General features: G+C 40.0%; 1 protein-coding gene across 1 annotated transcript; it reads right to left on the reverse strand.

The window, feature by feature from the left end:
* Window positions 1-1501: 1501 nt before the first annotated feature.
* OBI1 (ORC ubiquitin ligase 1) lies at window positions 1502-24190 on the reverse strand. Its single transcript, XM_066176337.1, has 6 exons — window positions 24109-24190; window positions 19365-19500; window positions 18296-18387; window positions 16386-16634; window positions 13306-13394; window positions 1502-3891 (listed from the first exon to the last, which is right to left on the reverse strand). The coding sequence occupies exons 1-6, from the start codon at window positions 24178-24180 to the stop codon at window positions 2391-2393; spliced, it is 2139 nt and encodes a 712-aa protein (XP_066032434.1). The 5' UTR covers window positions 24181-24190; the 3' UTR covers window positions 1502-2390.
* Between the last annotated feature and the right edge of the window lie 2699 nt (window positions 24191-26889).

Genomic DNA, 26889 nt, shown 5'->3' on the forward strand with positions numbered 1-26889 from the left:
TTGTCTTAATAAAAATTCTAATAGTAAAGTTGTAGATCTTGTGTATTCCAGTTCTACATTACCACATAACTAGGTAACTACCATAAAAAATTAACAGCAATGAGCTCTAGTTTAGGCCATTTTATCAAGTGCAGAAGGAGATTAGGCAAGCAAGGCATCGACAGCCTGGAGAACTGAAACTCCATGAACAGCTGAGATATTTATACCTGAAGAAACCTCAGTCATTACATATAGTTGAAATTTTGGAGTTGATATTGCACTGATCACACTACCAAATTTTAAGCCAAGAGGAATGTAACCTTTTTAATCTTAGGCTTGACTCTTCTATCCATTCAAGCTGCAAGACATGTATGGTAAAACATCTGTATTGAAAAGCAAGCCTGTGTGTGGTGTTCCTGCTCAAAGGATGAGTAACATGAAAAAACCACCTTTATTCTAGCTTGGTTTCAGGCATGACACCAGTTGTATTCATGCTTCTCTAACTGGAAGTGGAACATGAAAAATCAGAGTATAAAATGAAGCCCGTAAATTCACTCCCCCCGTGCCACAACTAAAGAGACCCGCAACATACAGCACTTACTGTGTGTTTGTGATTGCTCTGCAACACAAGGATATTTTAAAAAAGTGTTTGTCTCTTTCTTCCAAAGGAAGCAAGGCAGCATTTTTTTGACTTTTAGTAAAACTTGTCAAATCAAGTACCAGATAATTTCCAGACGGTTTTGAGAGTTTCCTAATTTCTGAAAAATATATTAAAATTGAACAACTAGATTTTTTCTGTGAAGATTAAAAACTCAGGTGGTATACTGAAAGCAGGATATGCAAGCACAATGCCACCCTGTCACCACAAAGCAGTCTTGCATGTACGGCTTGAATGATGATTTTTTGGTAGAGCTCAAAAAAGAAAAGTCCCAGTTCAGAATGAACACATCAATTGCAAAAATGCATGCTCACATTACAATGGGAAGTGTAGTTCTGGTTCAAACAGCTTACAGAACTTAACTCTACAAGATAAGCCAGTCCATTGAAATTTTCCAAGTGGCTATCACTCTTTTCAAAGGGACAAAAGGCAGCATATGGATTTTTCATATCACAGGTATTGATGAAGCAAGGACGTCTGTTTCTAAGAAATGCCATCAGAGGCCTATGCAGAAAGAAAAAACCCCTGCATCTTGTAATTAAATATGGCCTTAAAAAAACTTAAAACACAATAATGCAAAGAAACCAATTTTGCTCTGCTGCTTAATTAGGTCTCCTGCCTGTAGCGGGCCATCACATTATGTTGACCTATGCAATACTTTATGGAAGAGTCACCTCCAGAGAGGCCGAAAGCCATTTCCATCAACTGTATCGATGCTGACACTGGAACGGTAGTATGCCTAACGAGGAGGAGGAAGGGACTTTTTTTTTTTTTTTTTTTTTTTTTTTTTTTTTTTTTTTTTGTGAATAAGCTCAGGTTTATGCTTTACAAAACTTAGGTACGTATTTTCCAAATTAGGAAAAAAAAGTCTCCCCCTTTTTTTTTATATTTTTGCTAATTCAATATTTGAGGCAACATCAAGGATTACAGTGCTTATAACATGTTTTATTCAATTCACATAGAAAAGCATGCAGTATTAATGTAAAATGGTACAGTATTAATGTAAGATGTTCAGTGCACATTAGGTAAACAAATCATTAGCATACAAACCCATTTTTATGGTCTATACAGGCATACTAAACACATTTAGAATAACAATGATTTTTGGGAACTAAATTAAAAATTGTGCTTAACTTCAAAAAGAGACAACCCAGAACGGCAGTGTTAAAAGTGATGTTTTCTAACTGAAGTGCTGTGACCCTGAAAAGAAAGGGGCTGCTACCTTACACTCACATAAAACAAGAGTTTCAGTACAGTACAATGAAACAGTCTACGCAGGAACATTTCCTCTAGGAGGCAAGTTTTATGGCAAAACTGACATTAATTTATAGCAATTTCATGAATCCATGGGATATATGGCCAGTAGCTGCCTTACATGCACAAAATGTAATCTTTAGGAATGGGAAATGTAACCTTTAAAACTAATTCTTACATAAATGACTAACTTGACAAGACCACTTAGAACTGTCAAGGAGCCATTAGCTGTGCTCACAATTGGAAGAGCATGTAACGTGAAAACTTAAAGAGATCAAAAACTCCCAAGCCCCCAGGTAAATAAAATGCCCAAAGAAAAGAATCTGGAATGGTTCTTCCTTGGGAAAGAGCTTGCAATGGGCAGGCAAATGTTCAGTTTTCACATAGTCAAAAATGACAGGATCAGATTGCATGGAAGTCATTAAAAATTAAGTTCATCTGTAAATATTAAACATTTGCAGGTTTACAACTTTGAGTCTCATTTGATTTCCAAGCAGAATCAGTTTTTGGTGGTTTTTGATGGACTAGCACTGGAAAGGCTGTTTTGAATTTTCCTCTTGGTTGACTGACTGACATTTTTATTTTTCCTTTCAGCTGTAAAGCAAGACACCCAAGGAGGATTAATTTGACTTTGCAGATCAGACGACATCTTTAAAAAACATGAACCAAACTTCTGTTCCTCAAACAACCTTTGTGAGTTAGTGAACAGTACATTTGGGGAAAAGTCCCTTTGAAATAAAGAGTTTGGAGGTTTGTCATCATTAGCCACTACATTTTGGCCTGTAAACAGTGGAAAGTGGTCATTCATATCTACGTCAGACGGGGAGAGGTTGGAAAAAATAGCAGGTTTCCAGCCAGTTCTGTCAGCCAGATCACTTGTCTCTGGACACTTCATACTCTGCTCCTCATTCATCTCCTCCAGACTCTTCTCTGTTCCATTCAGAAGTTTAGTGCACTCTGATGACTTTGAAGAACCGTCGAGATCAGAGGACTTGAAATTATAGCATGGACTCTTGCTGTTGTCTGACTCGGACATCATGGAGTCCAACTCAGAAATTTTATCGAGGTAGGCAGCATCCATAGAGGCCTCGCTGGAGGTTCTTGTGCGGTTCATTTCGGAAGAGCAGAGTGTATGCAACCTCTTAGGTAAGCAAGAACTTGTTTTATCACTGGACTTTGCTGTTGTCTCATCTGACTGACCAGCCACTGAATTTTGCTCTGATCCATCAAAATCTAAGTTCTCAGCAAAATTTGTTGGGCAGGTGCCCCAAACCCCCGATTTTCCTGCAGTAAAACAGGTTAGCTTCTTTTTGCTATTGCAGCTGCTTGTGCTGTGCTCGGAAGAATCTTTGCTGCAATCATCTGAAGTGTCATGAAATTCTCCAAATTTCAGTTTTCTCAGGAATGTTGATGGTTTTCTTGCATTTTCTTTTCCATCAGGGGTGTTCAATTGAAGGCGACTGAGCGACAGAAAAGGAGTGCATGGTGGTGGAAGATCATAAAGTTCTTCATCTTTGTATGGGGTACATTCCTTAATTTTATTCCACTGGTCTTCTAAGCAGGCATCCATATTCGTACTATTTTCATCCAGGAGAACCCTGTGGCATCCTGGAAATAGTTCTTTCTTTGGGGCACACTGTGTATTTGAACTATTCAAGCCATCTTGACTAGAAGAGCTTAAACAAGTTCCACCACTTGTCAGCTGCTCAAGACTGTCAGGGCTTTGACTGGTATTCAAAGCCTTTTTCTCCTCAGCTTGGGTTTTCAAACATGCTGCATCGTCACTGCTCTCACCTCCTTCACCATCTGTGGAAAGCACTCTCTCACTAACAGCACTCACTGCCTGGCTTCCTTTGCCTGCCTTTTTCAGCTGTAAAAGTTGACACTCTATTTCTTCTATATATTTATCACTTCTTTCCAGTGCCTTTTTCAGACGGTTCATTTCACGTTCACTTTGCTCCACTTTGGAATGAAGTGCAGCTACCGTAAACCTAGCAAACCTGCAATAAGTAAAAAAGAAAGAAGAAATTAAGCTGGAAAAACACATTCTTGTGAAGGTTTGCAAGTTCATTTCAAGACAGAATGAAGTCATTAAACACTCTGTTAATTTGAAAACAGAAGTCAAAACTTCTCTCTGCTAGTTATGAAAAAAAATACTGAGATCATCACAAATAACATACAGGTGGAGGTGATACATGAAAAGACAAAATTAAGGTATTAGTGGTAGCAAGGCAATAACAAGCAGATTACCCTTTCAGGGGCTGGTTCTATCATTTCAACTCAAATATGCATGAAGAATTATCCCCTAAAACAATGGCAAAGATTTATGATAACATTTGAACAGTGGTCCACATCTTGAAATATTTACATTTAATCATTTTCCTACAGTACAGCAGTGTTTTACAATACATTTCTTTCACAATGTCACCTTGTCAAAAACAAAATGCTGATACGAAATGCCGAAATTGCATTAGTCCTTTGAGGCGGTTTAAATACTTATATAGACTATTTCAATTATGCTCCTGTTAGATATACAGCTTTTCCTCACCCATCCTGTGGATGGTATATCCACTTACTTTGAGTTACTTGTTTTTCTGAACTTTACAACCAGAACAATCTGATTTCTATCTTGACTCTAATACAAAAACCTGCTGCTTGTGGTTTGTGAAAGTTGTGTGCTCGTGGGGATTCCAGCTTAAGCGCATTTTCAACTGCCAAGATATGGACTCGCCTTCCCCTCATCCTCCATCAGCTTTCAAGACTGACCTTCCCCAGAGGGCAGGTGAAGGTTTCAGCTACATGCCCTGACTAATTCTAATTTGTCACTGACAGGTGAGCACCAGGGAATTCCCCGCTCCATCCAAGGCTTTCAATTTACCAAAAGAAAAAACAATTAAAGTTCTGATATTATTAGAAAGGAGGGAAGGACCTGCAGCCACCCCACAACTCTGACAAATAAGGTTTTACATCACAAAGAAAGAACTATTCTGTATGTGGGCTTACACTGAATTTCCATTTTCCATCTTGCAGCTCCATGTTACAGCACAGGTTTATATTTACTCTTGCAGCACTGCCTGAAATTTCTATGTTTTTCTTTGTTTGTCCACCTGTCCCTCCCTTAGAGTCCCACTGAATTTACATTCCATTTCCCCATTCCATCAGCTCACCTCTTCATAAAATGCTCCCACTGCAAACCTTGGATCAGTGAAATCTGAAGGTGGTGTATCTGTGGCCTGCAACTATGCTGGCAAAACAGCATGGATCCATGCATGCATTTCCAGCAAACAATCAAACCATATTCTGCTTCTTCAAGTCATGAGCCCAAAGCAGCAGGAAGCTGCTCTATGCTGACAACTGCAATACAATTAGCTGGACAGCTGGGGAAAGCAGTAAGGGCTATCATAAACCCCCAAAAATTGGTCAGGAGTGACCAGATCCTGGTCAGAGGATCAGATTGGACCAGAGTGACTAGTGATGTAATTCACTGTTCAACTGCTCTGCATGTTTAAAGAACTCTGAAAATGTTGGTGTAGATGGTTCAGTGATGGATAAGATTTACACAACAGTCTAAGTCACTTCTGTCACAGCTAGAAGACCACTTTTTAAATCAGATCAGCCTAAGCTTCACACAGTTTTGGTGTGTGCCACTCACTTCCTTGTACACAAGAAATGGCAATATAGAAGTTTTATATTCAGTAAGATTTCTTTTTTCCCCAAAAGAAGCTAGCTGGACTGCAACTTGATGGAGGTAAGGACCCCTTCACCTCCACAGTACCTCTACCCAATTATCTTCACCTTCATAAAAAATGAAGACAGACCATTTTTCATTTGCTCACTCTCTGGAAAACAAGTTTTCCCAACTGCTTATAGCAGTTGGTCCATTTCTAGCTGCATGCAAGATGGAAATCAGAAGAAAGGCACAGAAGACTTTCTCCCTCCCCTGTGAAAAACTAGGTAAAAGCAGAATCATAGCTCAAGAATGTTTCCGTTATATTTTCAGGGAAAGGGGGTTACATGAAATAAGCATCCTTATATACAATACATTTTGGCTTACTTCCTGCTTCAGTTAAAGGAACACAGATTTTGGTTTAAGATACAGAAGGCATCACTGTAGCAAAGCAGGGCCCAAGCAAGAGCTTTCCCACTTCCTAAGGTGATCCCGAAGTACTGATCTTGCCCTTCTCTAACCGATTTACTCACACAGTCTAACAGGAGCAAACTACACTCCTTAATAAAAGATAGAAAGATGATGCAAAATACAATTTAGCTGAATAGCCAAGTGAGAGAAAGGGAAAAATGCTTCTGTAAAACAAGCGAGATTTTCTGAAGTCTCCTGTAACAGACATGCTGACATAAAAATTAAAACATGTTTACATTTATATGCATACCTGGTAATTCCTTTTTAATGGAAGAATGGTGTAATATGTTTATTTAATGCAAATAGCATTACTGACAGCCTGAGATTTGCTTATGAGGAAGCACTGTATTCTCAAGTGTAACTTTTATAACAAGTGTCCTCAGGTTAAAAAAATACAGTATGTTGTTCAAAGGCAAATAGCATCACTAATATGTTAATTGTTGCAGAGGGATGTGCTTGGGAATTTCGGTTTTCAGAAATGTAACATATTACAAGCTGCCTACAAAGTTACTTCTGCAGTTAGGCATTGGAACAGTAGTTGCTTTCTGTTCTGCTTTAAGACTTGAATACATTTATTCCCCAAATTTTCAAGTACCTGGATTTTTAAGACAGCCAATTACTGCAGATATAGGTGCTTTAGTGACTGATCTAGCAAGTCAGAAGAGAGTCTGAAAACATTCATATTTTGGTTTAAGAAACCAGAACCTTCTCCATCTCCCCAAACCAAACCACTCCTAAGAGATTTTCTTTTTTTCCCTTCAGATGTATAGTGAGCTGTGCAATAGCCAAAAAATGAAGGTCTTACGATAATAACAACAGAATGCAATACAGTTACATGAAAATAAATTTACATTTCACCTGACAATCCAAATAAATTATATTTCTTGAAGTATTTGAATTATTTCACACTTGGTAACAAGGTGATGAATTCTTCAGTAGAAGTTAAAGTGTTTAGTATACATGTGGTCAAGAGCACATACATACCAAAAGGAAAGCCATAGCCTCACATACGGACAGACTTTTGAGTGTTAGAGTCTTACTCTTTAGTTTTATCACTGAAATGACGACTTAGGATCTCACTGCATTTCAAGTACACCCGTCGTACAGAAAACTGCAAGCCCAGAAAAACAAATGATCACTCATAAAGTGAACAGGAACACCTTTCCTGTGGGATTTGGATTCTTCAACACAGACACCTAACAATATTTTACATCACCTAAAGTCTTTTACATAACTGCTGGCTCCCACGTATCACTCTGGAAGGATGAATCTACAGACCCTGTATCACAACTACCAGCCCCAGGAACGTGTAGTGGATCGTCTGAAGTGACACTGGATGTCTAGATGAACATTTCAAGCTCGTATTTCTGGACCTTTTCTTAGTCAGAGTGCCTTTTCTTGTCCTAGCATAATTCTAACTTGACACCAATCACAAAGCTGCAGTCATCTCTCACCTGCAGTGAGCAAGAAGAACTAACACTGCTGGACTCACCCTCCTCTGTATTATTCCACAACTGCTCCCTCAGTTATGTTTGAGTACTCCTACCCTGCTTTTATATGGGATACAGTTACTTTTCTTCACAGTAGCTACTATGGGACTATGTTTTGGATATGTGATAGAAACAATGCTGATAACACAAATATGTTTTAGTTGTTCCTTTGTAGTTCTTACAACAGAGTCCAGGAATCTTTTGCCTCTCAACCCACCAGTGAGGAGGCTGGGGGTACACAAGAAGTTGGGGAGGGACACAGCTGGGGCAGCTGATCCCGACACACCAAAGGGATATTCCAGACCATTAACTCATTACACTCAGAATAAAAAGCTAGGAAAAGAAGAAGTAAAGGTGGGATATTCTGAGTGATAGTGTTTGCTTCCTGAAGTCACTGTTAAGCTCAGATGGAGACCCGCTTTCCTGGAGACATCTGAACACCTGTCTGTCTGTAGAAAGTGGTGAATGAATTCCTTGGTTTGCTCTGCTTGTGCACAGCTTTTCTTTCCCTACGTAACTGTCTTTATCTCAATCCATGTGTTTTTTCACTTTTACTTCTCTGCTTCTCTACCCCCAAAGGGGAGTGAGTGAGAGGCTGTGTGGGGCTTAGTTGCTGCCTGGGGTTAAACCATGACAGCTTCTGAAGAAGTCCATTTAGAAACTGTTTGGGAAGGTGAAGAACCAATTTTTCAGTTCCTCCTTCCTTCTCTTCTTACCTATCAGTTCTGCAAATTCAGCTTTAGCATTTTATTTTACACAGCAGTGACCACTAACTGCAGCACATCTTGTCTGGCTGAGCCCTGGAATGAGTTTAAAACCACACAACCTCATCCAAACTCTTCTCTTTCTGGACAGCAAGCAGCTGCAACAAACAGCTTTCCTGTATAACCACATCCCAAAGACTGGGGCTGCAAGGGCGCTATGGAAATTGACTCTCCAATTCCAATCACCTGATGGCACAGCCTGAGGACCACCCTGCAGTTCAGGATGCATAAGCATGATCCATCCTCTAAAGGAAACAAAAGGGTGAAAAGTGGAAAACGACAAGGTACACTCAGGGCTTATTACAGTTTGAGATGAGGGCAGTGCCAGAGCATACAACCAAACCCAGTCCCATCATTTAGGTACACATTTTCTCTTGAGTTCTGCAGTCAGATGGGGAGAAAGGTAGGAAATTCAAGAACAAACCAGCTGAAAGACCTACTAGTTTCTACAGTACTTCAGAGATATCATGCACCAGCTGCACCAGTTCTGCAATTCCATTCTCTATCACCTAGGAAAGGTGATCTGCAGAAACATCTTGGCAACATCCCAGGTTTTATACAACTGTCTTAAAAGTGTGTCGTATTTGCATAGACATCAGAACTAAAAAAAAATGTTACTGCCAGATGAGGGCCTATTCCTAGCAAGCAAAAAACCCCCCAAACCCACAAAAAGTCAAGACATACTGTCCACTGAGAACAGACAAGTCACTTCTTTGAAGTGAGCTTCCACTTTCACGTAGGGAATTGGCTGGATATAGACAAATATGCAAAGCCTCTCCAAGCATTTCAACATCTTTTAGTGAATCATCACTGATTTGCCACGTAAGAAAGGCAGATTATCACCAGGGTCAGCAAAGAGCAAAAGTTAGAAAGAATTACTTCAGAACTACTATTAAAAAAACCCAAAACTCTACTGGAAAACCCACAAAACTGGAGTGTGATCTGAATGTCCTTACTCATCTGCCTAAGGTTTAGATCTTCATGCCTGAAGTGGGCACTTTCTCAGGATTTAATGCTGTGACACAAGAACTCAGAGTTCATTTGAAAGCTCTTATTTGCTACTTTACTCCACTTTACTTTTAAGGCCACACTGCAGCTAGTCTTCAAAAAAGGTCACTCCTCTGGACCAGCAAACTTGCAGAGAGGTGAGACTATAGCCCAGTTTTCTATCAGAGAAGAGAGCAAATATTCTTATTTTCTGCACCCTGGACACAGGTTTTTAGAACCCCATTTGTAGGTCTGGTGAAATGCAGATTGAATTTAATAGTTTGGTAAGTGCAGAAATATTTGAGTTAGGTAAAAATTAAATGTTCTAAAGAATGACCTAGAAAGTCAACAGGTTTAGATTTCAGTGTACCTGAAATCACAAATCTAGACAAGATAAACAGTCAAACTGAAGAAGAACTGCTCCTCCCTCCCTAAACTGCAACAATAAAACAACTCACAAAACGAGAAAAAAGAGAGAATGCAAAAATTTTATGCCTGTTACGGATAGTTTTCAGACTGGGATTTTAACTGGCAGAAGGAATTAAATATTTAGGGAAAAGATTCCTAGGAAGCCTAGAAGTCTGGTTCAAAACAATTTGAATCTAACCATTCATAAAATACACTATACCCTGGAGTAGACGGACTTGCTGGTTATTTTCCTTTAGGTATTAAGCAAATACCCCTTTGCCAAAAACGCTTTTAGATCCACTGTGCCCTGCCAATGGACCTAACAGTTATCTATTTCAAGTAGGGCTGCAAGTAATAGGGCTTTATTGTCCTGCAAAACTTAAGTTTCCCAAGTTTTTTATTCTGTATCAGGAAAGTGGAAGTGGCTGAAAATTCATCAGGAGAAAAGGTAAAGAAAGAACAAACAACAACCACAAATGAGTCTGATTTGCCTGAGGAATGGCAGACTAATGCAGGTCGTCGGTAAGAATCAGAGCAAGAAACTTACCCTCATTTGCCTTTCAGACCTGTGTCCCAACTATATGATGGTATGGTATTCTGGTGAAGGTCTAGTCTCAAAAATGTTTCAAGGAAAAAATAAATGCTAATCAATAAATCAGCATCATCAGTTTAAAAAATGTATAAAAATTCCTGGCATGGCTGAAATATCGATTTTATTGACATATATGACATTTTTCAGCAGGTTTTAATGGACAAGAACAAAGAAAAAACAATCCAAGTCTATGATAAAAGGAAAGTTTTTTATCGACCACTGAAGGAGCCTAATTATACTTTTCCCTGTGATGTAAAATGTAAAGTCTGTGAAATGAAGGGATCATTCATCTGCCATTAGTGTTCCCTCTTCTGTAAAGCAAAGTCCACTAAAACAATTTATGTTGTGCTACTTAGCTCCAATGTCATCATGCACAAAATGAACTACACTTGGGATACAGGGACTGAATACTGACAAAACCTTTACAAAATACTATGATACCAGTTTTATTTAGTTACTTTAGTTATTTGTTTAAGCATGAACCCTTACCTGAGAATTTGAAGCTAAGGAATATATGAAAAATGAAACAACAGTGGTGACACTAAATTACAAAAATCCAATTCAGTAGCTATTTTAAATTACATTAGAAATCTACTCAGAAACTTTTCCAAAAATTACCTTCCGGAAACTTCTGAATAAAGCACACAGGAACAACTATACTGGCAAGTCCATGTACTTGCACAGAAACTTAATCCTAGTGACATTGTTGGGCTCTGATGCTTATGCCTTCAATTCTGATTTTATAGGCAAGTTTAAAAACCCCTTTATTGCAAGCCCTGTTCAAAGTGTGAAGCCTAGCTGAAAAACCCTTTAAATATTATCAAAGTTTGCCATCAGAGCCGAAAGAATATTTAAAAAAGTCTTAATGTTAGATCTGATCTGGATATTGACCAGACTAATGACCGCAAGAATGAAAGTTAATTTAAAAATTCTGCTATCAACACTAAGATAGGAGAGACTTCTCACCATCTAAAGGGTGAGAAAGAGAATAATGGAGTTTGATATGCATCAAAACATCAACCTGAAGAAAGCCAATAAATGGTTTAATTCCCCCACTTTGAAAGGTGACATTAAAAGCACAAATGCAAAATGAGGTAGGAAGGTAACTTTAAATAGCAATTTGGCAGAACTGGTACTGGCCATTGTGCTAGAAGTGTCAGGCAAAAGGAAATAACTAAAAAGGTATTGCAAGATACTGATAAAAGATGTTGTAGAAGACAGAAGACAGTTTTTCTTCTCTATTTAGTGCTACCAAGACTACACTTGCAGTCTAGGACCAGTTCTAAGCATTATGACTTCAGAAAACCATAGAATCTGGAAATTCTCGAGTGCAGAGCAAAAATACAAACACAAGTTGACTTTTTCTCTCAAGTCATAAGTATCTAGAAGACCCAGATAAATTCAATCTTTAAGATGTCATGAGGAATGAATGAGTATAGGCTGGATGAATCAAAATTGCTAAATTTAATAAGCTGAAGGGCTTCTTTCAGGACAAATTTTTCCTTGCACATATTTAAATTCTTGTAGCACACCACTAGGCTCAAAGGAAAGGCAAGACTCAATAGAGCAGAATCAGGGTACAGAAATACAAACTCCTGAAGTGTTTGAACTGTTCCTAGCCCAGTTTAAGCCTGATTCAATTCATGTCCTAAATCCCATGCACAGCTCTACAGTTAGCACAGGCCAAAGATAATTCCCAATAGGCAGGCATGATGCAATATTTGTTTAGGAGACTAAAAAACTGATAATTAAAAAAAATAGCAGAGACACCAACAGGCCAATCTAGTGGGCACTTGGATTGCAAGACAGACCCTGACACTGTTCAATTTGTAATACCATTTGGCTGTATTTGGGCTTCTAAAAGTGACAGGTTATTATTTTAGGCAACCACGGTAAAGCATGTGCAAGCTAGAAGAAAGGGAAATTGTCTCCACTGGGGAGTTTACCTGATAACAGAAAAGTAAAAATCAATTTAGATTATCTGGTCTCTCATAGCACTCCTTTTCTAGGATTTATTTAGTTATATCTATTTACTTTTTAAGTCTGCCATCCTTGCCAACTCACTCTTGAGTCTTATGGGGAAAGACATTTCATGCCATAGAAGCCATTGCCAAGGCCTTAAACAGGGCCCTATCTTATTAGGGGTCTTCAGGGTAGAACGTGCTTTCATGTATCCACAGCACAAGGATCATGCATCTTCTTTCCTGCTCTCTAATGACAAGCAGTCTGGCAAGTAAGCTCTTCTACAATAATGAATCTTTATCTTCCAGCAGGTGTGTTGCTAGAACTAGAACAAAACCCAGAGAGCTTTCTTCTCACATTACACAGGTGCTTCCCAACCCCCTTTCTTCAAAAGCTCTGTATAAACCTTTGGCCAATACTGCTATTAGCTTTTTAACAGCTAAACAAATGAGAGAAGAAAAGTAGAAAACCAATGAAAGGAAAAGAACTTTAAAAATATGGCTAAACAAAGTACTCCCAAGAAGAGGCTCTAATGAGCATGGCAAAGTTATTGCTTTTTGAGGGTATTGTCATGGGTGTTTTAACTGTTTAAAACAGAGCACTAAACACAGATATCAGTTCTCGGAATGATGTTCTCATGCTCTACATATGTTGCCCAGATACAAAGTCATCAGGAATCTTCCTTGAACAAGGAGCCCAAGCCCGCAAAATAAACTTTTAAGGCAGCAAAAGGAAGAACAAAACAAACACAAACACAAGCAACCAGAAAATCTGCACTTAGTAAGAAACCTTCTACTTTGACCATATACCAGATTCAAAAATTTCCCCATAACAACTTAACTGCAGAGTTCCACTAATGAATTCAATACTGGCCATGTAACAAAAGGAACAGCACTTGCAGTCAAGTCATATTCCTTCACTGTGGACTTGCTACAATTCTCTAAGTTGCATTTCTCACCCACTTGATGCTATTTTATAAGTTTCATTTTTTACCTAAGTTTTAGGTTAAACAGGCCTACAACAGTTAAACAGTCTATAAATAAAAGATAATAGCTTTTAAAATATTCACATACTTTTGGGGTGATCTACTATCAACTTCAGCTTTCAGTCGCAAATTCTCTCTTAAAAGGCTATTGTTTTCCACGCTCAGTTTCTTATTTGCCTAAGGAAAAGAAAAGGAAAAAAATAAGTATACAATGAAACAGAAATGACTTCTAATATTTAAAGGACAAGCTGTTTCTCCTTTTTAAAGAGACAGAACTAGAAATGTGCAGGCAGGAAACAGCCTTCAGACAGGGACACCACTTAAAAATCACCATGGGAAATGGTTTGCAAATCTGAATAGTGAACAGACATTTTTTATTTATATTCCCAAAATACATTGCAAGTGTCCTATCTAGGGAAATAAACACAGCTATGTTAGTTAGCACAGAAAATCATTAAGGAGATGTACTAATGGCAATTCCATGTTTTTTTTTCCACATGACTAAATACGTTAAGTACATTAACATTACAATGTGCAGGTATCAGCAAAACTAATGTTGAACAGCTTCCCCCATTCCAAATTAGAGCAAGATTACTTTGTGGGTTTTTGGCTTGTTTTTAAAGCATAGTTATCCTGTGGATGCAAATCCATTATGACAAGCTATTTGCAGTCTTTCTTTACTTTCTTCCAGGACATTATGATTAAGATTCTGGATTCACAACCCTTCTTACTCCTTGAATTGAGGTCAATTCCTTCTTCTCAGTTCAGTAGACACCCTTGTTAACAAGACACTTCATATAAAGAGAAGTTTTCCTGCCACTGTGTTTCAGAACACTGAATGCCACTATCCTAACAAGCAGAACATGGTCTTTGCACTTCCTAGAGCCTGCTCAACCTCCCTATGCTAGAAACAGCACCACCAGTCCAGGACTCGTAATTCATAGCCTCAGTTAGATAACGCTTCCACTGCATAATAAAAGTATGATCTAGACCTAGATCTGAAGAAAGAGTTACGCAGCTGGGGTCAGGAGTGAAATGTACTTTTTCAGAAACATCGAACAGTGCAAGAAGAGAGGCAGAGAATTTTAAATGCTCATACAGATATCCCTAGACACCTTTCCAGGTGAGGGGGAGGAGAAATGGCATAGGAAAATATAAACAAACACTCGCCCATCCCCAACACTACAATATTCCTAAGGACAGAAAGAGTAACTAGAGACTTGTGGTAAAGAAGGGAAGGGTGAGCCCAGGGCTGAGTGTCAACTACTCAGTATTTAAAAAATAAAAGCACAAAAAACTATCCTGAAAGCAATGAATGAGAATTCAAGAGCGCTCAGTTCCAAAGCATCATTAACCCATTTGACAACACGGCCAAGCCCTTTCTCTCTTTCCAAAAACACAGCTTGCAGCTCCATAATCAAGCAAAAAATTTCATTACTTGTGTAGCACTGATAGGCAAGGCATCCATGTGGCACACGGCAAGGCAGGACTGAACCCCTCTGGTGTCCTTCTTTCTGAGAGTGCTTTACCCTCCAAGTCAGTAATCTGCAAGGGATCCCCACTTGCAGCACAATGTCTACATTAATGAGTTCATGTAACTGCATTTTTAATGAGTGCACTTAGTCTAGGCTTTCTCCTATGGAATTTGTTTCACCACTCCCATGGCTTTTGTGACTCCACTCAAAGTACTAATGCCTACTTAGGGCATTCCTATATTTGTCTGCTCTAGAACATTAAATGATATTTCCTGATTCAGTCTAGTTTTGAAGAGGAAAGTGGTGGCAACCACATTATCTGAGGGATCCTGTCTAACTGGGAAGTGCTGTCTGGTTGAAACTCCTGGGTCAGGTACTTTCAGGGATTAGAAGATTTCTGGTTCCAGATAGTGTGTGTGTGGGAAAGAGGTCTTGCTGCTCAGAAGAGGATGGGCAGTGCATGCTGACAAGTGACACAAGGTCTGCCAGAGCCAACTGACTTTAGGTACTTATGGAATTGAGCAGCTTTTGAACAGGGAACGGATGGGAAAAAAAGTGTTGGACTCAATTATCTTAAAGGTATTTTCCAACCTAAATGATTCTATGACAACAGTTTAAGAATTCTTCCCTAAAACCTATCTAAGCCTCTATCTTATTTTAAATCTTCTCCAAATTCAGATATTTCATATGCTTCAAGCTCTTTTCTTGCCAAGGCTGAAGTTATACTGAAAAAATGAATCGTCTTTCACGATCTACAAGGGAATCTGAAGCTCCTGGGGTCCTAGAAGTGTCCCAATGACAAAACAGCAGAACAGTACAATGTGTGCCTCCAAGTCTATAGCACAGAAAAAGTGTGAACACTATTAATGCTAAAAACTTTTTTAAAAAGTCCTAAATGCACCACACTTCAGTTCTGCAGGAAGTAACCCAGTATTGTTAATAGCAGAAGTCAAGGCAGCATTTTGAATAAATTCAAGTCCAGTTTTTTCCACTTTGATTTCAAATTAATCTGAAATTTCACTCTTCTTCAATGTTTAAGGTGATCTTACTCGTGCCTGCAGATATATTTTGCAAGATACTTTTATTTAGATGCATTTTCACATGTCTATCTCCTTCATCCTTGCTTCTGCAGTATCAGATTTACTTCTATATTACATCAAGATGTATAAGAAGGCCACAGGTTTCCAGTAAAGGATATTCTGGTCATAAAATGCTGAAGCTTGTCTATTTTTGGTCAAAGGGTCAAGTTACTCTGTCTCAGCAAATTGCACCAAAAATATTGGCTAGCAGGAAGGGCAACAGTGCAAAATCTGCCTCAGCCAACTGTACTGTGTTGGCCCACTGAATGTTGCAAAATAGATATATTATATAGATTATTGGAAGCCTGAAAAATCTGGTCATCAATACTGTCGACAAGTGCTACTATAATCCAATTATCCAGTCACAGAGTGACAGAGGAGTTGAAGAAGAGTCACACACAGGACTCACCAGAACAAGCAATAACATCTGACACTTGCAAGGGCTGTATGGAAATAGTGTGATACACCAACAGTCACTGGAACTCAATTTTTTTCCGCCTCCTTCTAGTTCTATGAAGTACCTGAAGGTCATGGTAGCTCTTACTCCCATTTAACTAACACAAAACAGTTACACAACAAAATAGCTGAAGAAATGTGTTTGCTACACTTATTACCTCCCTTAGCTTTTCCACATTATCCATCAGTTTTTCACACATATCGTTGGCAGTTTTCAGCTTTTTGCTCCATTCCTCTGGGGTGTCTGAGCCACTGGTACTTGCTTCATTTGCTGACTGGCTAGTTTCCTCATTTTGGCAAGACAAAGCTGATGCCGCAGGATCCAGCAGAGATTTCAGCTGTATCTGTAAACTGAGGTTTTTGCCTCTCAGATCTTCTACTTCTTTTTGCAGGGATTCTATTTCATCCTAAAGGTGTCAGAAATTCAGAGGAATAAAAATAATTTGTGAGATTAATTAAATAATACTGGCAAGTTCCCACAGCACTTTAGAAACATGGGTTCTGGCAAGCCCAGATGCATGCCTCCACTTACACATATATCTAAGTATGCTTATGTACTGTGCTTTAGGCAGGATTTTAATCAACCTGCACACTCAAGCATACTGAAGGTTTTAGTACAGGGAATCCCTTGACTACATAAAGGACCCTGAACAAACTGTCGGGCAGACCAAAAGCTTCAAAGCATTCAGCAACATGAATCTATTATTAGGGCACTCTGTGGGAGGATTTCCTGTATCAAGAGTGCTCTTAAGGTCGTCCTCTGCTGAGTCATTTGCTGTTATTTATAAGTGTTTCTCTCATATCATTCTGAAACGTCACATGTTAGGATGCTAAAAGTCTCCAAATTCAAAACAGACAGAACACCGCCTGGAAAAGGCCGCTCTAGCTGCACCAAAGCAACAACATCTTAGGCAAGACTCTCAAAATGCAAAGAACAAAGCTCTCAGCTGTATCAGTCTAAAGCCACAGGGAAGCAAAAAAACTTTCAAAGCCTGTTGTTAAAAGGATAAAAGAAATAATTTATCCTGAAAACATGTCTTCTATACTGTTTACTAATTCAAGTGTATGAGTTGTTCATGGTCACACTACTTAAGGAGGCCATACACAGCATTTACATAAATGCAAGGCATATTTTCACAAATAATCATGCCGGCCCATGCCTCCAGCATGGAAACAACCATCTTAAATTAAGCAGATTTCTTTAAGAAATTTAAAAAAAATTCTAGCTATGACTAGTTGTATGAATTTTGAGTTGATTCAACAGAAAGACAGGAAGTGTCTTTTACCTGACTCCTTCTCTCAGAGAGACTAAACCTGAGCTACGGGCAAGCTTGTCATAATAGATAGCTCTTACTTCCCCAGTGTTAAGGATATAGAGAGAGTCCATTTCATTTCCCTCATTCTCCTCCCCATGACAGGTTTCCTTCAAAAATATGTGATGTCTTCACATTGCTGCTACTGAGAAAATAACAGCTGGGAAAACAAACTGAGCGCATTCCTTATTAACAGCTTTTCATCTTCTTCCCTGGAGAGTATTTTTTTCCAGCAGGAGACTGAAGCATTCAGCTCTACTTTCAAGCATTTACTCACTTTCAGAAAACAAGAAAACAATAACACTAAAAATTAACGTATGCCAGAAGGTTACAGTGGGCAATATTCTTTAAGAAGGAATTTAGTCTCTCTGAACAATAGGGAATTATTTCAGATTTTTTTTTGTGTTTGTATTGAAGACAAAACAAAAAGCTCCTACACTAAATATGCATAAAGAAAATGCTCCCATAACACCTGGGGGTGGATTTCCCACAAAACTAAAGAATTGGCTGGACTTGGCTACCTGTTGTCTAGAAAGACAATTACTGTGACTTCAGTGGGACCACTTCAACCACCAGCAAATGCCCTCTTGTAACCTTGGTCAAAAGGTGGAATTTTAATGCAACTGAGTTTCATTTAGATACAGTATACACCTTTACCCAAAACCAGCAGGACTCAAAGCAAAAGAACCACTTGTATGTGGTAATTTAAGGGCTGCAGTTCATCTGGAAAGTCACAGCACTCCCCCTGTCCTTACCTCATATTCTTTGTGGAGCAATTCAAGCCTTGTTTTGCGTAGGTGTTTTCTGACTGCTGGACTAAATATAGGATCACTTTCACTTGTTCCTCCTAAAGCAACAACAGGACAAAAGAAGCACTGATATTGTTTTCTTTTCAGTCAATTCAATACTAGTAATCCACTTTATCCCACTTTTCATATTATAAACTACAAATGCAGCTAATATTGGACAAAGTGGCTACCATGGAAGATTTAAAGTCCTTCCACTTTCAAAACAGGTTCAATTTGAATACCTACTAGTGATGTTTAGAACTCAAAATCTTCATTCAGAACAGGAAGAAAACTTTTTCATTTTTCAACTTTTTTTTTTTTCTTAACAGCATGCTATGTTGTTTAAGACCATACTAATAGAACAGAGCTGAAGGGAAGGGGCAGGATATCAAGCACACATTTAATTAGTACAGGTTACTGTAAGCTTTTAAAGCAAGATTAGTCACATAAATTTTTCTCTTAGAATGAAACAGCAGAGCTGATATTTTATGCCAAATGCAGCTGCTGTAGCTATGTCTTATTTCTGTGCTAGGAGTAATTTTCTTAAAAATAACAAAAAAAAAGGAGGAAGTGGTGAACAAAACAAAAAAGCAACAAGTAAAAAATACCATATACTCCTTCAAGGTTTTGGATTGAAGTACGCTATTTCTCAGCTAAATGTGCTGGTCTCTTAGGTGAATAGGTTGCAATGCATAGGTGAGAAAGCATTTTTAATGCTTTTTTTTTTTTTCAGTTAAAGGCATCATGTTTAGAAACAATCATTAGAGCCATTGGGTACTTACTGTGTTTGGATAATCTAGCCACTAATAATCACAATGTCTTTGGAACTTTCCAGTAACATCCCTAGTATCTACAAGGTTAATTATTTAGTTAATTCTTCCTTAGATGCTGGTAAAAAAACAAACAAACAAACAAACAAAAAAACCCCAAAAAACAAACACACCGAGGAAAAGGTATCCAGACATCTCTGGACTCAAAGCAATCTCCTCCAGCAGTAAATACCAGAAGTTATTTCAAAGCCTAAACTTGTCCTTACCTATAATTTCCTTGCAGGGATTTTCAGGCGTGATAGGAATCCTGCAAGCTGGGCACTGATTATTGTTCTTCAGCCACACTTCAATACAAATGGAACAGAAAACATGGTTGTTCACACAGATAACTGGGTGACGGACCTTTTAGCATTAAAGAGGAAATAAAAAGAAAAAAAAACAACAAATGGACTCTATGAATACCTTAGAACTCCTTCAAGTAACAAAATATGAAAATATACAACTCCATCTCTCAGTGCAAGTGTGTCCTTGCAGGAAAGTGAAAAGTGACACTGCTGTTTCGCAGGGCTAGCTTGGAGCAACCTCCTGACCCAAAACAACAAATTTCCCTTTTATTGAAGGCACCAAAGCTATAATAATTTTTGCAGAACTAAGGTCCTTGTTTCCAAGAGCTCATTAATAACTAGAGCAGCAGCAGCAGCAGCACCTTTCCTTGACCCCACAACCTCCAACAACTACTCCTGGCCAGCAAAATGCATTTGTCTCCCAAGGTAGAACACAACCAAAGTTGGTGCATTTTCAAAAGTGAGGCACAGAGGGATCTCTACTGGCACCATCCAGCACTTCACTGTGGAAGAGGTATCATTGGAACATAAAGTGTTACAGATTAACTTTAGCCTGCAGATAATCAGCTTCATGGAAATCAGCTTTTAAAAGGAACAGGGCCAAAACCACAGAGCTGAAATGTGAACCAGCAATCACTAATTCAAGTCTCCTGCTAGATATGCATTGCTACTAAATAAGTCATTACCCAAGAATGGGGCAGCTAACTGAAGGATTAAATATTCCAATCAGACACAGATTCTTTCAAGCTTTCTCTCCCCTTCCAAAACGGCAGGGTAAACAAACTTTTAGAAAATATTAATGACAATGCATTCTCTCTTGTCATTTAACTACAAACCCTGCTTGAAAGTAAATGTGCATAGAGGGACCAAATATGACGAAGAAGAAAAAGACTTTATGCCTTATTGCAGCTTGCTACACCTTACTGTTATACTCTCGAATCTCTTACTTGTTAACATTAGTATTTGTATTAGGGGTCTTCAAATAATGGTTTTTCCTCCATTCCTGTCTTTTTCCAAGAAATCTATTTACAGACAAAAAGTGTCAGAATATATATTAAATTCTACTGCACTGCACTTTAGACTCAAGTTCAAGAGAATCTTCATCTTTAGATGAAATTCCTCATCATCTCCAAAATACTCCTCTTTCATTCTATTAGTAAAGCAGTCAAACTAAAAAGGAAAAATGAAGTGTTGGCAGGGAGGAGCAAGCACCTGGAAAGGACAGTCAGTTACCACTTGGGCTTACAGATCAGACGTGTCCTGTAGCAATTGTACCCGTATGATCAGCACTGCACGAGCTAAAACCTCAAGTGTTTTACCACTGAAATATTCATGGATATGAATTAAGGCCCAGATCTGTCACTTTCTTCTCCAATTCACTCTCTATGCCTCTGTTACCTTACAGGATTCACAATATTTTTAAGACCTCCAATATGACAGTCCTGGGAGTCAAAGGAATTATCTAGACAAACAGAAACTCAAGTTACTGAAGGCATGAACAGAGAGAGACTCAACTTTCGCCTCTAATTAAGGAGGTGAAATTTTTTGTGATTATTGCAAGCATTAGCACACTAATGCTTTGGAAACATTTAAATATTACAATTTCCATTATTCCTAATTTAAAAAATCTTGTTACTTCTTGCTTTCTTTTACAAGAAAAAGAGCTTTCTCACCTGCAGCTAGCAGGGAAAAAAAAAAATAAAAGACTTTTTCTCTAGCCATACTTCTTTCTTACTCTGAAGCAGCCTGAGAATAGTTATATGGATGGTGATGATTTCATACAGAGCAGAATAACATAAAATAATCCAAACAGGAAAAGACGTTTCATGAGTGCAGGTTTTCCCCCCAGGGAGCAGGAGACCCTCAGTTACCCCAAACCTGACACAGAAGCACACTTCTTGCACATGAATGATAACTCCATATCTCTAGCAAAATAATAAGTCACATTTATTATTCTCCAGGGTACAATGCTTCTGATTTACACACCTGTACAAGTTTCATTTCAGAGCTGGGATTTTATACTTTAGTTGGCTCAGGATCCACACAAAGCAAGGCACACCAGAACAGCAAAAGCCGCTATTGAAATGTCACACAATGCCTGGTGGTGTGCCACTGCCCTCCCACCGACTGTGACAGGCCCAGGGGGTGGGGGATCAGGACATACCTATTACTAAAAAAGCATTTGACTTGAATTACAGCACAGTTCCAGTTCATTCATTGCCCATAATGTCTAGGAAGATGACGGTTTATTTCAGAAAGCTTGATCAGCTACGTGATTTTGAGCAATTTCCTATTTTTTCCCCTCCAACATAATGCCATTCCTATGCAGCTCAAAATCCAATCCTGTACACGTCTACTTCACTTTGAAAGCACTTCCGGGCCTTCAGTCAGCACTAATGGAGGAGCAAGCACATGGAAAATCACACACAGACCAGTGAATCAATGCCCAGACATCCTACACTGTTTCAACCAATACAGAGCTGTGTCTTGACAGCCCAAGCAACCTGTCTGCGCCAAATCCAACAAGAGAGACCTTCAGACATCCTGGGACAAGTAAACCTAACAGTCTGAAGTAGATGGCTTCTGATCTGCTATCTAATTAAAAAATACAGGGATGTCAGAAGACGGCCCAGACTGTACCAAAAGAATATTCACGTAACAAACACAAAATTAATCCAAGCAATTAATTCTTATTTTAAATAGTTATTTGCACATCTTGCCAATACACTTTCTGACACCGTTCACATTAACAAAATGGACTAACGTGTCCCTGCTGTCCAAGGTTCCAGCTTCATTAGAAACAATGAGTGGCCAACTCATTGAAAGAATTTCGCCACAATATCTCCTTTTTTATCCTCTTACCATTATGCACAGTGAATAGTTTGTATCTTGCAATCAGACCTTTGCAACTTCTGCAGGGAAAGCAAGAAATACATTCTGAGTTTGGGGTGGGCCTTATACTTGAAGTCTATGCTACAAATCATAGAAATAAATACCAGATTATGTCAACCCTCTGTGATATTTCCTGCTCCCCCCTAAAAGATAGTAAAAACTGACAAGATTTTTCCTTAATTAAGGCTAAACAAATTCCTTCCTCCAACCTTAATCCTGAGAAGATGGGTTTTTCTGCTGAAGTTTTTCAATGAAGTTCCAAGTTAGAGACAAAGATGTGTATTAAAAAGAAAGGGCAGTCAGAGCTCTCAGCTTTGCCAAAATTTAAATAGATTTACATGTCTAAAAATGAAAGCATTCAAATATCTTTATTACACGTATCACCAATAATGTGTAATAAAGATATTTCAATATCACCAATATTTATATAGACACTTATAATACAATGTTCACTTATACAATGCTAATGTATTATCTCAGTGCAAGAGAGCAAGAGTGTGGAAGTCTCTTCCAGTACAAACTCAGGAAGGAAGAAAGGAAAAGTTAAAGAATGAAATAGTGGCTTGAATAACCCAGTGGCGTTATAGCAAGACATGAATGAATACTTAACCAAACTGCTAAGTGCTTAGCTCAGGAAGTAACTATGAATGGATTCAAACAGCAAATATCTTTGTCAGTTTTATTTCACTCTCCTCTTGTCATTCTTTCCATCTTTTACAGAGTGGAGGGTATCAAAACTGCATTACGTACAGAGTACACTTGGGTTCTCCTCCATTTTCATTAGACAGATAATAGAAAAAGGAAAATAACAAGACAGCAGCCAGGAAGTCTTGCTCGGCTTCCACAAAAAAGCCAAGAAATGAGTAAACATGGTTGCTAAAAGTAACACACTGTCAGAATTATGAGACTTGAGAAAAGGGAGGAGTCTGACTACTTTCACTACCAGTGCTATGGACCTACTTCACACATGAAATGTGCCTGCTCTTTGTTATCACTCCAACAGAGAGGGTCTGGGAGTAAAGGCCAGGCGAGGTAGAAACAAACCAGACAATAAATGCCAGAGTACAAACATAAAAGGCTATTTCTCCCCTTGTAATTATTGTTGTGCTTTAAAAAAAGAAAGCGAGAAAAAAGAGTAGTAGGGAATGAGCAAAGAATTTGAGAAGCAATTAGTGACAACCATGAAATTAGCTCTGGGGCTTTTAGAGAAGAACAGACTAGCAAGAGCCCTCTGCTTCCCGAGGGAGAAGAGAAAGGAACTGAGAAAGGGTCAGAGAGAGGAAACGGAAACTTTTTCTCCACACTGCTGGAGTTTTGCTCAATACTTTTTAAATCTACTTGGTTATACAACCCCTCTTTGTTTCACTTGTCCTCCGCGAGACAGCACCACGCTTAAACACAAGCTCCCCGAGCATTTTATAACAGAGTATCCCACGGCTATCGGAAGAAAACCCCCAAACCTCAACACCTGGAGCTGCGTACCCGCGTTTCAGCGACCTGGGCCCCCCCGGCCCATTCAACACCTCCCGGGACGCTCCCGCCGGGACAACGCGCGCTTCCCAATATCCCAAGGGTGCCGGCAAGCCGCGGCCGAACGGCCCCACACCCCAATTTCCTTCCCCGCACGGAGCCGCAGAGCCTTAAAACACAACCCCGGTGGGAGTCAGAACGTGGAGCCGCGGCGGGGCCCCTGAGCTGCCGCCACCGGCCGGATCTCCGCGCTCCCCGCACCCAGCCCCGGCCCGCGGGGCCCGGGCGGCGGCGGCGCCGTTACCTTGCCCAGGCAGATGTGGCAGGTGATGGGCAGCGTGAGGGACAGCGTGACGCTGGGGCCGTGCTGCGCCATGGCGGGCCCCGAGCGGCGCGGCCCGGCGCCAGCAGCACGGAAGTCCCGCGGGCGGCCCCGGCCCCGCCAGCCCCGCTACGGCAGCCGGCGAGGCCTCGCCGCCGCCCGCTCTGGCGGCGCTGCCCCGGAGGGCGGGCGGGAACCGCGGCCCCTCACGGCTCTGCTCCGCTGCTGCTCCCCCCGAGGAGGTGGCCCGGGGGTCCGTGGAGGTCTCAGCCTACGCACGGCATGCCCGGGGGGAAGCACGGCGCCGTGGGGAGCGCAGGCACAGTGCCCGTGCAGGAGGAGGCCGACGCTGTAGTAGGAGTGATCTTCTTTTCTCTGATAAGCCTATGAAGGTTTCATCGTGCTGAATTAAATAAACGGCTGTTTTAATTCTTTTAATTACCCTGAATCAGAGAATTGTAGAGTTACAGAATTACAGGATCATGGAATGGGTCGGGATAGAAGGGACCTTAAAGATCGTCTTGGTCCAACCCCCGTGTCATGGGCAGGGACACCTTTCGCCTGACCGGGTTCCTCCGAGCTGCATCCAGCCTGGCCTTGAACGCTCCCAGGGATGTGGTATCCACAACTCTGAACAACCTGTTCCAGTGCCTCACCACTCGATATCTAATCTAAACGTGCTCCGTTTCAATTTGAATCTGTTCCTCCTTTTCCTTTCACTCCGTGCCCTTGTAAATAGTCTTGCCCCATCTTTCCTGTAAGTTCTCTTCAGGTACTGGAACTCCACAATTAGGTCACCCTGAAGCCTTTTCTAGCCTGAACAATCCTAATTCTCTTAGCCTTAGGAGAGGTGCCCCATCCCTCTGACTGACTTGGTAGCCTCCTCTGGTCTCACTCCCTCAAGCCATTGTCCTTCCTGGGATATGGGAGCATGTTCTCATAGCACATGTTCTAGGGGAAGCTCCCAGGGCAGGAGCCCCCATTCCCCATTACCTCCAGTCCGTCTGCCCGGCTGCAGTCTCACACCCAGCATCACCACTGGGTTCCCACACTTGCCCTCCTGCAGCACAGGCAGCTTGGGCCAGCCTTTGCTGCTTGGCCTGCCGCATTGCCTGTCAGCTCAGGTGGGATTTGCACAGCCCTTGCAGCTTTGTGGGGCAACAAGAAAGTGAGGACTGCAACAAGCCCTCACGCCCTGCAAGGTGCTGCATGTGATGATGCCATGTGGAAGATTGTGATCCATGGAAACCAAGGGGCCAAATCCAAGGATGAAAATTTTGCATCTGCTGCCCAGCTTGTGCCACTGACTCTCCAAGTCATGGAGCTTTTGTGTTGCACTTTCTGGGCTGCTGAAGAGCACCTGGGAAGCTGTGCTGGGGGGATATGAGGCTCTTAGGAGTCTGCTCACTTGACCTCAGTCCCAGGATTCCTGTAGTTTCTTGTAAATGTGCCACAGCATGCTGAAAATTATAGACCTGAGTGATTTAACACTGCACCACAAGATAAATGCTTATAATGCTGAGCAGCTAATTCAAACAAGCATAAAGTTGTGGATGCAATGATTAACAAGGAAAGTATTTTAGAGTGACATAGCAGAGTTGCACGGATGCATTTCAATTTGATATAGGTAAGTCACTGCAAACAAAGCGAGGAAACTAATCCATGGTGACACTCCAGTGTAGACAAGACCTAGCGGATTTGGTGGTAATGCAATGCTTGGGTAGGAGAGGATGGGTTTGAATAAGGTGTGCTTGATAAAAAAATTTGAGTGCTTACGTTACAATACTTTTTAGAAAACTTAAGGAAAAATTATTTATTGTCAAATAAGAAAAGAGCCATTTACCAACATAACGCACATACCTTTAATTAATACAGGCTAGAGTGAGTGGATGTCCACTTTGAGAAGATTCTTTTAGTCTTGGCACCGCTGACATGCTGCTTTGGTAGAATGGTGCTCAGAGAAATTTTTTCAAGAGAAAGGTAAAATTTTTGAGATTTTTGAGCTTGAAAGAGAACCACTGGAACCTGAAAATCATTGAGTGAGTTTATTGTACAGCCAGCAAACTACACAGAAATGCAATGAATCCCTTTTATTTATTTTTCTTAGCTTTATTTTTATATTGACTTTTATTGAAAAAATGTGAATAGACAATATAGAGAGTAGAAAGGGTAAATGCATGAAAGAGAAATCAAAAGCAAGGAAATGCATCTTACATTTGACATGTGAAACTCGTTTAAATGAATCTGGGATAAAGCAAGAACCCTTTCAAAGACATGACTTCCACTGCTTCAAAAAGGTGTATGTAACTGGAAAGTGACCTGTTAGAGAACAAGCTCTGTTGGGATGAATATATTTTCTCTCAACCAAAAATAACTTGTAAAGAAATTTGTTTTTCTGAATAAGCTGCTAAAAGGAACATGTTTTCTCTTAAGGAGGTTAAATGAATTTGTTTAGTGGATTTCTGCTGAAGTTGTATGCCTAATCCGTGAAGGAATACCTAAAAAAATTATTTGTGATCTAGTAGTGCCTCAGGTTTTGTTGAAATTTATGGGTTGGTGTTACCAACTCTTCAGGGGTATGGAAAATACTTAATTCTGTAGTACTGAAAGAGAGACCTCAGAGAGCAAGGAGAAAGGAGCTGGAGGGGTAGCAATCTACTGCAGCTGAGGGGAGCTGAGAAATACCATGTAGAGACAGGGTAACAAGTGTTTAACAGGTCCAGGCTATTGAACACCATAGTCCACATAGCACGAAGGATGCTT

The sequence above is a fragment of the Chamaea fasciata genome, unplaced genomic scaffold (assembly GCF_029207755.1).
Source record: "Chamaea fasciata isolate MVZ Bird 193981 ecotype frontalis unplaced genomic scaffold, bChaFas1.0.hap1 SCAF_2, whole genome shotgun sequence".
Taxonomy (NCBI): domain Eukaryota; kingdom Metazoa; phylum Chordata; class Aves; order Passeriformes; family Sylviidae; genus Chamaea; species Chamaea fasciata.

Coding starts and splice junctions, on each gene's coding strand:
- OBI1 (XM_066176337.1), bottom strand. CDS start 24,180: ATGGCGCAGCACGGCCCCAGCGTCACGCTGTCCCTCACGCTGCCCATC. Junction 18,388..19,364: donor TCCCTGCAAGGAAATTATAG/GTAAGGACAAGT, acceptor TTGTTGCTTTAG/GAGGAACAAGTGAAAGTGAT. Junction 16,635..18,295: donor TGCTCCACAAAGAATATGAG/GTAAGGACAGGG, acceptor TGACACCTTTAG/GATGAAATAGAATCCCTGCA.